This window comes from Vicugna pacos, chromosome 4 (assembly GCF_048564905.1).
Source record: "Vicugna pacos chromosome 4, VicPac4, whole genome shotgun sequence".
In the NCBI taxonomy this organism is placed as follows: Eukaryota; Metazoa; Chordata; class Mammalia; order Artiodactyla; family Camelidae; genus Vicugna; species Vicugna pacos.
This window is the reverse complement of record NC_132990.1, coordinates 39,685,223-39,698,486: the sequence shown is the minus strand read 5'-3', so window position 1 is coordinate 39,698,486 and position 13,264 is coordinate 39,685,223. Positions and strand designations below refer to the sequence as shown.

The window sequence follows — 13,264 nt, the reverse complement described above, 5'->3', positions numbered from 1 at the left end:
ATACCTTCACAACTTTCCAGAGAGATAGGAGATAGGAGCGGTAGCCCACATGTGCCATCTGAAAAGCCTGACAAACCAAGATGAAGAATAGAACATCTCCAGGCAACTATGGTAAATGGTGCAAGAGAGATAAAAAGGATTCAATGAATCATGAGACAAATAAAAAGAATTCTTGGTAGACAAAAGCATATTTATATCAAATGACTCAGAGCTGACTTCCTTAACAATCGAAAAAGTTTCCAAAACATGCAAGTCCCAAGAAAAAACAACCATTTTCTCATTTGGTCCCTTTCAGGATCCTTTAAGGGAGAATTTCAAAATGTTATTAGAAAAGCCTTATTAAATTAACCACAATAATGTTGTAAGGACTTACAATAAAACAGCAAATGTTAACAGTCTAAATCGCAAGTGAGAAAGAATTGTCAGGGACATTGTTCTTATTTAATATGGAAAGATTCCTTCTAAGGCCATGAAAAGGATGAGACAGGCAATTGTGGCAGGTGAACTCTAATGTGAATGATATCTGATCTCCATCAAGAATTGATTACTCTTAAATGAAAAACTTTTCCTCTTTTAGATGAATTTTTAAAAGAGAAAAGAGTGGAGTAGGAGGAAAGAAGAAAGAAAGACTGAAAATCTCTGTATATGTTAATAGATCTGGGAGGAATTCTAAAGCATAAAATAAAAGGCATTAAGCAGGGTGATCAGATTAAAAAACAACAACAACAAACAAACTAGGACAAGAGGTTATTAATGCACTGAAGACAAAAGAATGTTGCCCGCCATCAAGCCATCAGCCACTGTAGCCACCCCGCAAAAGTGCACCCTGAGGGAACTTCAGGATGGAGAAAAATAGGATATTGGCCTTTGATAGTTAAGATGCATATCTAAGGAATAATTTCAATGAGCCCAGACTCTTGCGTTTCCCCATATATAGAAAAGCGTTAACATTATTAACTTGAGATAGCTTTTTCTGTGTGATTAGCAATATTTTCTTGATGTTCAATTACATGTTTTGTTTTGTTCTGTTTTTCAGCAAAAACTCCTATATATTCTGGCTCCTCCTTTACCTCTTCAGAACAGTTCCTCAGAGCTACCTGAAGGTCTGTCTCCCAGGCTATGGTTCTCAGTAAGGTCCCCAAATAAAATGTAACTTGCAACTTTTGGGTTGTGAGTTTTTTTTTTTTTTCCAGTTGACAGCACTTTGGACTTTTATCTAGAGTCCTGAAATTATAGAATAATGTTTGTTTTTCTCACAGGCAGCTCTAAGTTAAGCATTTCATTGTTGATTGTAGATTAAATAAATGAAATAAGTTATAGCATAATAAGCAGTTCTTCATTTAGCTTCTGCTCTCAGCTGCTCTAGATTAAGGTCCCTCTAGCATAAGCTTAGTTAATCAAAGGGCATTACTAGATCCCTCAGTGAGGTGAGACACAGGTTGCTACATTTTCAGAAATTTTGTGAGCTGGTTTTTGAACTGTTGGTAGCTTGAAACTGATCATAGTGTGAGTATTTACATCATGGAAATCAGCAAACACTACGAATCAAGGTTTTTTTGGTTGGTTTTGTTTGTTTGTTTGTTTGTTTGTTTGTTTAATCAGCACATTCTTGCCTTTTAGTCACATATTTATCCAGGCCCTTAAAAGAGTCCAGTCACGTTAATGATTCTCTTGCTTTGGGAATGAGTGTCCAACAACGAACGAAGTCACCATTAACACTGTTACCCATGCAGGAAACAGTAATTGAATACTTATGATGTACAGAGCACAAAGCTAAGCCCTGAAGAAAGAGCTGTCAGAGACCTGTCACAATCTGAGGAGCTCAAAATCCGTCCTAAAGGAAAAGAGATTTACATACAATTTAAAAATGCAATACAATGCAGCATAACAACAGAGCCAAATGAATAATAAAGAGCCTATTTGAGTTCTATTTCTATAGGATTCAGCAGAGGAAAGACCACAGGGAGACAACAATTCATGAAGGAGATAGAATTCAGCTGGAAGAAGCACAGGATGCAGAAAAGTGGAGAGGAGACTGGAGCAAAGTGAGAAAATCTATCCAGAATGTCTAGAGAAGATTACTTATTTCACTGGAAAATGGTTTAAATGGGAAGTAGTGTGGCACAATAGGAAAAGAGATAAAATACATAGATAGATAGATGATAGATAGATAGATAATAAATAAAATAGATAAAAATAGAAAAAAATGGTTTTGGAGATGGAGAAAATTGGATTTGAATCTTCACCTTGATAGTTATTAGCTACGTAAGGCTACCTTACCTCTGTAAAATTTTTTCATCTGTAAAATAGGAATAACTTTCTGCTTTAAGTTTCTTATGAGGATTAAATGAGTTAATGTGTGCAGTATCTCCCAACACAGAATCTGATACATAGCAGACTCTAAAAAAAAATTGGAGATGGTCTTGTCCATCCCCAAATGCTCATGGTCATCATCATTAATAACTAATAATTTAGAAAGAGATCTAGAACTCAGATTGTGAATTCAGACTGTGGAGCGCATTGGTTTTTTTAAGCAAAAGCTTTTAAATTTTGTTAATTACTGGGGACTTGAAGGCTTTTAACATATGACACGTTCAAAGTTGTATTTAAAAAGAACACCCTAGCTGCAGTGCAGTGTCTTTGGAGTTACATAGACTTGAGTTCTGTGATGTTGAGTTTGCTAAATTATTAGAGACAACAGAATTCTGTTATTGGAATGGATAGAAGTCATAAAAAGTATTTAGCATAGACAGTAAGAAAGCTCTTGGCTCAAATTCAAGTGAAATTCATAGATGCTCATAATATTCAAGTGAAACTCACAGGCAAAGTCAACTTCACGGGCTTGTGACCTGTTTAGTCACACAGGGCCCCACAATCAGATGGGGCCAGTGTTTAATTTAATACTCTGCCATTGCCATCTTGAAATTCTTAATAACTGAATTTTTAATTATTTTTTAACCAGAAGCCTTCCATTTTCATTTTTTCACCAGGTCCAGCAAATAATATAGCTGATCCTGCACATAGGATCTGTTGAATATAGCTAATAAGTAAACTTCTAGAATGTGACACATAGGCATAATTAATAAGATATGTTCCAAAACAGATAGTAACCTGTAATATCTACCAAAGAAAGACAGAAAGTTGAAAATATGATGAACAAATAAGAATACTATAGTTGGAAAGGGGTGGAAAGATCAGTTTTGATCCTGTCACTTTGGGACTATTCGTCACTGTTAAATTGACCACCCGTTGGTGGTCATCCAACATGGTTCTATTTCCCCCATGTGTGTCCTCCAGAAATGCAGCTATTACTCATGGCATTGCAACAAGCTAATTGACAAGTTACTGCTATGGTCAGGCAAACTTGTTTTATGCCATTCTGACAGAGCAGATGCCTATCTTTGGCCCAAGTCATCTTCATTCCATGGGCCCCTTTGAACCTCAGTCCCCTTAACCACACCATTAGTAGGATAAGAGAGACAAGGCATCTGAATATTGTGAAATCCAGGATTTAAGAAGTGTGATCCTGTGGCCTACTAGACTACTCCATTGCCATTATTTCCCAGTGTGTTAGCTTATCCCCTCTTTTTGCTCTTGCTTCTCATTATGCTTTAAATTGACTTAATAAACCATGTGATTTGAGCATCTTAATTTGGTCTGTGAACCTTTCAGTCCCATGATCTCCACAGGAGCTTGCCTGGTATTATATTTAGAGGCCTTCATTGCAACAAGGTAGTTTTCTATACAAGTTCAAATCATGGTCTGCCACTTAATAGTTGTCTGACCATAAACACTGATATATCCTCTCAGAACTTTATTTTCCTTATATGCAAAGTCAAAATAACAATGCCTACCTTGAAAGATGGTTGAAAATGTTAAATACAGTTATAATAGTAAAACAATAACTAACATGTATAAAGTGATTAATATGTGCCAGAACTCATTCTATGTGCTTTAGGCTTATTAACCGACTTAATCCTCTCAAGAACTTTATGAAGTAATACTACTTTTATCCCCATCTATAGGTGAGGAAGCTCAAGGATGCAGAAGTTAAGAAACTTGCTTAAGGTCACAGCATAATGCTTGATATGTAGGAGACACTTACTAAACAGTAGAAAAATTGGATGTTAATGTTACATTTTGATCAACAAAATTCAGATACACTGATTGCCTGTGGACTCCCCATTCTTTGGATGAGAAAAATCAATGTACCCAAGACAGCTGTACAAGAACCGAGGCCCCTGCTTTGGTTGAGTTATTGGTTAAGAAGAATCCCAAAGTATCGTTATGTTAGTGAGTGTGTACACATGCTTAACAGTCCTCCTGTGTGGAATCACTCTTTCCTTCACAATGACAGGTGAAGGAAAGATGAGCTAAAGTAGAAATCACGATTCTTGTCTAAGAAAATCTTAAGCTCCAAGGAAACTTGAGAGAAAGAGGTAGTCCTCTCAGATGGCTCCAGCAGAGGAAATCAACTCTGGCCTAGTCTTACTTTCCTAGAAATATTTTAGTTCCCCCAACCAAAAAAATAAAATAAAATAATAAACAAAAAGCAATGTGGGAGTATGAAGAAAGATTGAGTAAGGAAAAATGTTACCTTAAGGACTAGCTGACAGTTTCAAGTACTTGTTAAAATGAAATCCTAAGAGTAACTTCCTTGGCTTTACCTGGTGTTTCATTAATAAATCACCAGGCCTAGTCAGCCAATGGACAACTCCCGGGAATGCTGGGCCAGAATGCTACAAAGCTCAGAAATTAAAGCAGGCAGTACAGCAGATAAATAAACAGTTTTGTTATCAAAATAGATCATTTAAAAATGGCTTCTACCCAAGAGCCATTTCCATGCAAAATTATATTGGAGTATATACTCCTGCATCCTAATTTGTAAACTCATGAAATGTTAGAACTGCTCCTTTCCTAAAACAAGCTCCTTTAAATATCCAATTAAATGTTTTTAAAACGATTTCTTATGTTAATAGGCACAGAAGCATTTTTCCTTCAAAGGAGTGCTTTTCATGGAAATATATTATACAGAAAAGAGAAACCATAGGTCTCTGCTTGAAGCTGGTGGTGTGGCCAAGCAGCCTCCCTCTGACCTCTGTCTCTCTTGCCCTGAAGGTATTTCACCAAACTGCTTAAACTCTGAGGACAGCACTTTGAAAATCATGGGCCACAATCCAATCTTTTTATTTTATAAATAAATAAATGAATCTCAGAGAGCTGAAGGTAGAGGCAGAGCTTAGACTACAGTCTAATCTCTTAATCTTTAATCCAAAACCTACTCTAACAAAATTAAGTGGTTGTTTATTTACGTTTAGTCACAGGGCTTTTAATCTACCATATAGAATGTTCTGATATAGTTAAAGGTTTTAGTTTTCAAGATGAGTAATAAGTAGACCCATTATTTTCCATCCAGGTGTTTTATTTCACCTGTGGTGACAGTTACAAAGTTCGTGCAGCCACCTCTTAAAGGTAGGAAAAGTCCAGTCACCCAACTTCTCAGTTAAATCCTCAGTTAAGTAAAAACTTAAACATAGATTATGCTTAAAACCCTCACTGTTGGATATTTTTTTAGGTAAGTAACTAATAAAAAATAGGAACTGATTTTCAAATAATTGGAAAATCTACTACTGTTTCCCTTTCCCTGGCCCTTACCTACACATATTCTCACCCATTCAATAAGCAGTCCACAGAATAGAATGTTTTGCTTAACAAAGTTTTCCGATCCTAGAACTGAAAAAGGGGGGGGACTCTCAATCTTAACTCTCTATTAATGACTTTTAGAGTAAAACTTATAATACCCAATCTTCATCTGGGCCAGACATACTTGCCCCTCCATCCAGAAATTTTTATTCAGTAGGTTTAAGGGTATATTAGTGTGCAAAACTGTAGCAATACACAGGAACACATACATTGAAAAACACCATTCCACCGTGACAGTGGAAAGGAAGTGGCTTCTCTTCAGCCCTAAGGAGCCAATTCTGCCGCCTTGAAAATGCTGAGCTCCAGCTCCTGAGCCATGTTTGAGAGTCCATATGGATCTACAACCCATCCTTAGAGGTTCCTGCCCACGTATTAACTGCTTATATCGACTGTTTTTTGACCCTGACGATGCTTATGTTCCTAGTGGCAGATAATCTTTCAAAATGTGGAGACTATCCCTGAGACTCCCACAACATTCTCAGAACCAAAGCCACCATTCCTGAGGCTTTACTCTAAAACATATCTTAAAACCCTGACCCTCTGTAAAGTCTGTTTTAGAAGTTTCACAATTTTTTCTGAGTCCAGAGCCAGATGGGAAGCCTTGGAACTCAGATACAGATCCAAATCTGTGATGAAAGTAGCTGCTCCAGTTACATTGTGCCTAGTGGCTTGGATGCCATAGACAGCCAGGAGTGATGCCTGGAGGCTGCTTCTGGGAATCCCACAATCCTTAGACACACTCTCTCAGCTTAAATGTTTCTGAAAGAAACAAAGGGTGGGAGGGAAGCGCCTGACTCCCATGTTTTAGTAACACTGGGGTAGAGAACACTTTACCTGCATGTACTAGCAATACTAGGAAGTACTGACCACTGTCTCTAATAATGTGATTGGAATCCATAGGGGAGAACCTCAAAAGAGCATTTAGAAACCTACAAAGGGAGACAGGTTGGGCACTGCAATACAAACAACTTTATCATGGAGGCTGAAACCAAGAGAATCAGACTGAGCATGGCCTTTGGTACCAGCTGTGCATAATATCGCAAAGCCACAAAGCAGGAGCCATTTCTGGCTATGAAGAATCATCGTAAGACAATGAGCTTTGCTGACAGGTGAGAAGCCACTATTGTTTCTTCTCGGGGTCTAAAACTGTGCTTCCATTCTGCGAGATGGCTTTCACTCCAACTTTCTGAATCACTGTCTCTAACATGCCTAACTTGTTCCCCAGCTGCATGGGTAGGAGGCAGCAAGCCTGAATGCTTATAAGGTCCAGCCAAGGAGTGCGAACAAGAGATGTGAACCGGGAACTGTGAGCATCAAGGAGTGAATGCCCTGTGACTAGGGGACAGCAACTGCTTGGCCCAGCTGTTATTTTCATGTAGGAATGTAGACCAAACTTTCTACTTGTCCAGGAGAAGCTGAACATCTGGATTTTTAAAAAGCGAAATCTCCCACTTTTTAAAATCTGAAAGCAACAAAAAATATTATTATAAAAATACACCCCAAATGGTTAAAACAGTCAATTTAATGTTATGTATATTTAGTCTCAGTAAGAAAAAAACAATAATAATAAAAAAAAAACAAAAAGCACATGGGCCAAATAAAAAACCATCTATAGTCTAGATTCAGCTGGAGACCCCCTCCCCATTTTCAACCTCTGCGCTCGTAACAAGGCCTGGTATTGCCCTTCCTTCCATCATAATCCTTATCTCTCCCCATGTCTGACAATGACTTAATCCCTGGACTCCAGCCTAAGGCCACAGGAACTGTACTTTGTCACAAGATTATCCTGTGGGTACGTTTTGGAAGATCTGAAAGTGGCTGACGGTGGATTCTGACAAATTGTCAAGATATCCTATTTTCTGTGTTGGAGCATCAAAATTAGTTGTTCATCTGGAATGCAGTACCAATGTGCCACCATCCCTCAAGGCTCTTGCAGTTGCTCTGGGTAAGTCTGCTCCCACCTAGCCCTGCCAAGTCCTATCCCTCTACCTCTCTCCTGTCACACTGCAGGGAATCAGGCAACACTGAGTCTGTCTTGGGATGAAATAATAATTACAATGTGTGTTTCCCTGCTTTGTGTTATGTTCTGGCACCCTGCTAAGTGTTTCATATGAAATACCTCATCTTATGATTCCAGTATGCTGTAAATTAGTATAATTTCATAAGAAACCTGAAGTCAGAGGTCAACACAATTCATTCAAACTTGCACAGCTGTTACACGGAAGATCTGAGATTCAAACGCAAGCCTGAAGCCCATCCCTTCTCTACTGCTCCATACGGGAAATGCAGGCAAGGAAGAGTGGGGCGTATTTCTATACCTCCATGCAGGTGGAAAGGGAGGGTATATTTCTTGGCATTTTTACTCAATTTCAAATCGTGCTTTGGAAGTTCACAATATTATGGCTTTCTAATCTTACAACTTTCTATATACAATTACCTGTGGTTCCCAGGTTTGGGGATTTCCTGGTCAGTAATATTTCAAAATGTATTTTGGGAGCCAACATAAGGTTCCCAAACTTCTATTTTGCCAAGTAAGGAAGTTTTTAAACCTATCATTTGGCATCATTATCACTTCACTGAATGAAAACTATTTTAACAGACACATGTACATGCACACACGTGCACGTGCACATGCACATACATTAGCAGCGTCATGGAAACAGGAATGTTGCTTGTCTTTGCCTTCATTTATGGCTGGTGGACAAGCACATGCACAGGGAGTTCCCAGCCTACAGTTGTGCCGTGTTCCAAAAGTTTGCTGGGAAGACCACTGTTTGCAACCTAGAAAACTTTATTCCACAAAACAAAACAATACCGTCATAAATGATGCCTAGTTCCCACCTCACAGTGCAGACCTGGGAGGTAACTGAGGCTCCGGAAGTTTAAGCCACTTCCTTAAGCAACACACAAGCTTTTGCACGGCCAAGATTAGTAGTGAATTGTCCTGATAGCTACTTCAGTTCTTTTTTCACCAGAGACAAAAACACTTTAATTTTAAGATTATTGTATATACACTATAATATTTAACATCATTAGTTAAATAGGCTCATGGAGAGATAGCTTTGGACATTTACCACTGTTTAAAAAATAGTTCTGCGGGAAAAAAAAATGCAATCTGTAGCACAATTGTGAGATGCAAACATGGCTGTTATCACAGACACGGTCCCTTTTATTCACGCCCTACCTCCCCAACCACCACGGCAAGGAGATACAGTGTGATCCTCCGAGGTGAATCTGTTCCTGTTCCCCAAAAAGGGACTTTTCATATCGGGAGTTTATAAATCTTACATCTCCTCTGAGTATGTTAACCCTCAATGTAAGAGTGAAATTGGGTCGCTGACATGTTACCAGGAAACAGCTATTAGCATAGCCCTTAATTGCAATCCTATTTACTGTTCTGTTGGCTTAGCATCCTCCCTGCGCTGTAATAAGAACTGTCACATGAATATATCATTTGAGGCTGGAATCCTGCAGAGAAACAAGAGTGTGCAATCCAACAAACTTGTAAAATTCAAATATATTATCTCTTTCAGAGAGATGTAATGAATGTATTAAACTAAGGAAATTATCAGTTCAAGGAACAAATGATTAAAGGTGATCAGAGGTTATAAGACTCCAAATAATGAATTTGCTCATGGTTGTTTTATTTTGTAATCATTAGCTCAGCCTCTCTAGTGATATGATCTATACATGTGTGTGTGTATATATGTACACGTATATATGTTAACATGAATGATATGTAACATATATGATGTTATATATGTATATATGGCCATGACCATTATATATAATGAGTATTACACATATGTTACATTATACATACATAGTATTTCCTCTAATATATAGGTAATATTCAGAGAATTTAGGAGATCAATATCAGGGAAAGTGTTTCTAATCATAAAAAGTGGCATCATACCTGAGAACTTCAATTTTCTTCTCCATTTTCCAAGGCTTACATTTGACAGTAGCAATCACTTGTCTTTTCTCATCTAACTCTGTCTTCAATCTTTCCAATTCCTCTTCATCAATTTCTTCTTCTTCTTCCCTTTAAGAAAAAACCCTTTAATAAAGTTAAGTTTTGCTTGACTTCCAAACTTAAAGAATGCTATCAGATACACAGCCAATCAATGTGTATCAACTTGGCTGGTATTACAGTAAATGCTGAGATCTATAAGTATTAGGGCTTATATCTGAACACTGATGCCAGATTTCTGGAATTATAACTTTAAACAATAATGTTTATATTCTGAAGTCCTGAAACTGTTTTACGTCCTCAAACTCTCAGAACTAGAAAACCTGGGGAAAGTAATAGTTATATATTTATCAATATAATTTCCTCTGTTTCCTTGTACACCTTCCCCTACCAATTCTGCATTTCATTTAAAAACTTTATTTTTCAACAAGGATAGTAAATTAGAGGTGAATATGTCTTTGAAGTGCCCTTAAAAAAATTTGTTAGCCCTGTCTCAAGAGAAAGAGAAAAACTGAAATAGGAAAAAAAAATACTTCTCAAAGGTAACTTAATCTGTTAATTAAACTCAAAACTTCAATTGATAAAATTCAACTTGAAGTGTATTTGGTTGAAGTGAATCCTTTGAAGAGGCCTTCAAAGGAATTTAGTTTCTTGCTGAGCAAATGAGATGTCTCTTTACTCTTCTGTGTTCCTAGTATTGCAAAAATACCAAAGAGTCCAAAACTCAAAGAAAACAAAATCTAAATATGAGCAAAATGATTTTAAATCAAGGAATATAATGCCCTATTTGTAGAGATCAAATTTTTTTGGTAACAGACTGTTTCAGTTACGAGTTATTGTCGCTTAATTTCAAATTTACCCTGCTATATTTAATGTTGTGATGTTGTGGCTGTGACCCTGTAGGGCACATTTCTGCTTTGTCAGTGGGCTCGATATTCGGCTGCGACAGAAGACACTGAAAAAGGATTTGGTATGTCCTTTGGTGTCTTGTTTGCTTCCTGTGGTGATGCTTACTCCTTAGCAATGCTTCTTCAGGAGACATCGGGGCTTCCCATAGCTGCAGGTGAAACTAGTTTGCCAGTTTTTCCAACAGATACCAGCTAGCAGAACCAGCTTCATTACTCCCCCTGCAGACACCAGCACCACTTGAGTATCACCCCCTCTGCACTGGTTTCAGCTCCATGGGTCTCTCCTCTACACTTCTAAGTTTTAATTTCAACCTCTTTCCATTGTTGCTCTAGCCCTTGGTGTGGTATTTGCTTCCTATAGTTGCTGTCACCAAGATACTTAGGTTCTCTTTTCAGCTTTCCAGTAAGCTGGTTAATAATTATTTATACCTACTAAACAGTCCTCTTATTAATTATTCTCTCTTCAATTAATTGTTGACGTTTCTTTCTCCTAACTGCCCTGACAAAGAAATTGTAATCTGACTCAGGGTTAAAATATGTTTCTGACTAATTAAACTAAACTCATGACCACACACAGTAGGATGATGGGGCAAAGTTGTTTCTGAAAGTTTCAGCCAAATAATAGGAGGACATACCTATAGTTTTATAGCCCACCTTCAAAGTGATTTTGCAATCTCCTTTCTTTCCCACCAGTCCAGAGTTTTTAATCATGCCATGATTACTGAAACAAAAATTTATATTAACCCTATAAAATAACACTTGCCATCGACAGTTTGGTGTTTTAACCAATTCAGATATTTTGCTTTGAATAGTACTCCTAGTTCGAGAGAACTGTGGAAGTATACTCCACTAATATACAACTCTGATTGAAAATAAGTTGACTTATTTTAATTATTTGATGTTTATCATATAAAATCTTATGGTGCTGTACAACCATAGCAAAATACTTATAAAGAATGCAAGAATGATCTACTCAATGTTTGGATTTATAGTGTAACTAAAGCGTGTTTCTTTTTTATTATTGAAGTAGAGTCAGTTTACAATGTTGTGTCAATTTCTGTTGTACAGCATAATTGTTCAGTCATACATATACATACATACATTCATTTTCATATTCTTTTTTACTATAGGTTACTACAAGATATTAAATATAGTTACCTGTGCCATACAGTATAAACTTGTTTATCTGTTTTATTATATATAGTAGTATCTGCAAATCTTGAACTCCCAATTTATCCCTTCCCACCCTGGTAACCATAAGTTTATTTTTTATGTCTGTGAGTCTGTTTCTGTTTTGTAAATAAGTTCACTTGTCTTTTATTTTTAGATTCTACATATAAGTGATATATGTTATTTTTCTTTCTCTTTCTGGCTTACTTCACTTAGAATGACAATCTCTAGGTCCATCCATGTTGCTATGAATGGCATTGTTTTTTCTTTTTATGGCTGAGTAGTATTCCATTGTATAAATATACCACAACTTCTTTATCCAGTCATCTGTTGATGGACATTTAGGTTGTTTCCAAGTCTTGACTATTGTAAACAGTACTGCTATGAACACTGGGGTGCATGTATTTTTTCAAATTAAGGTTCCCTCTGGATATATGCCTAGGGGTGGGATTGCTGGGTCATATGATAAGTCTATTTTCACTCTTTTGAGGAATCTCTATACTGTTTTCCATAATGGCTATGCCAAACTACATTACTAAAGCTTGTTTCTTTACATGCCATTTTTTAGAAACAACTTAACGAAAACATTCCTAACATTAATTATGTACTCTCCTGCTACAGGAGAGTATGTTTGGACTTTGTATGTTTAACACATCCAAATTCTATGATTCCTTCAAAAGTCACATGAAATGTCTTCAATACTCCTTTCTGATTATCCATACAAGAACAGTTTTCTCTTAAGATTCTAAACTACTTTGTACTTCTCTGGCATATTTATATTGTCTTATTTCATAATAATTTGTGTCTAAGTGGTCTCTCTCTTACTAAATAACTTCTAGAGAATGCAGACAATTGCATATTCATATCCATATCTTCCAAAGAAATTAGCAGATTATCTTCCACAGAAGTGGAGCTGGATAAATATTTATTGAATAAATGTTTATGTACAGAAATTTTCTAGATGACAGGGTTATCATCAAGTACACTAAAATATAACAATATCTTCCAAGATTAATATTTTATGGAAAGTTATTCCTACACTAAATGATCTCAGACTGGTATATTTTTAGTCTTTGTTGTTAATTGTTGATTGCACCAGGAAGATCATGCTGTGCTAGAAGGTAGAATTGTTGTTGGCTAAGTTTCCTTCAAATATGCAGGTAATTAGAATATTGCCTTTTTGTGTAATTGAAGTATAATAATGCATAATTAAAATATTGCATTAGGGAAACTGCTTTTCTAGGAACCACTCAAAGAAAGTGTTAATCATATTAGAAGGACATAGCACAGACATGTTTTATCTTCTAAAATTTAGGGCTAATCTGTGCAAGAATGGCTTCCTATCTTAGGTTTGATTTATTTAAACAACAGTTGTCAGGAAAGAGGCATAATGTGCTGAATTTCTCACTGCTATGAGCAGATTACTTATTCACCTAAAACTGGGTCAAGAAAAGCCTGTAATATTATTAGAAATACTTCAAAATGCCAAACAAGGTAGCGTTTTTTAACT

The 13,264-nt window shown here is 36.7% G+C and overlaps 1 protein-coding gene across 1 annotated transcript in view; it reads right to left on the bottom strand.

The window, feature by feature from the left end:
- Window positions 1-13,264, bottom strand: part of TMC1 (transmembrane channel like 1) — a 317,967-nt gene that overhangs the window by 78,408 nt on the left and 226,295 nt on the right. The window contains exon 7 of the mRNA XM_072959593.1: window positions 9,620-9,748. Within this exon, the coding sequence (XP_072815694.1) occupies window positions 9,620-9,748 (129 nt within the window). The remainder of the gene's footprint in view (window positions 1-9,619; window positions 9,749-13,264) is intronic.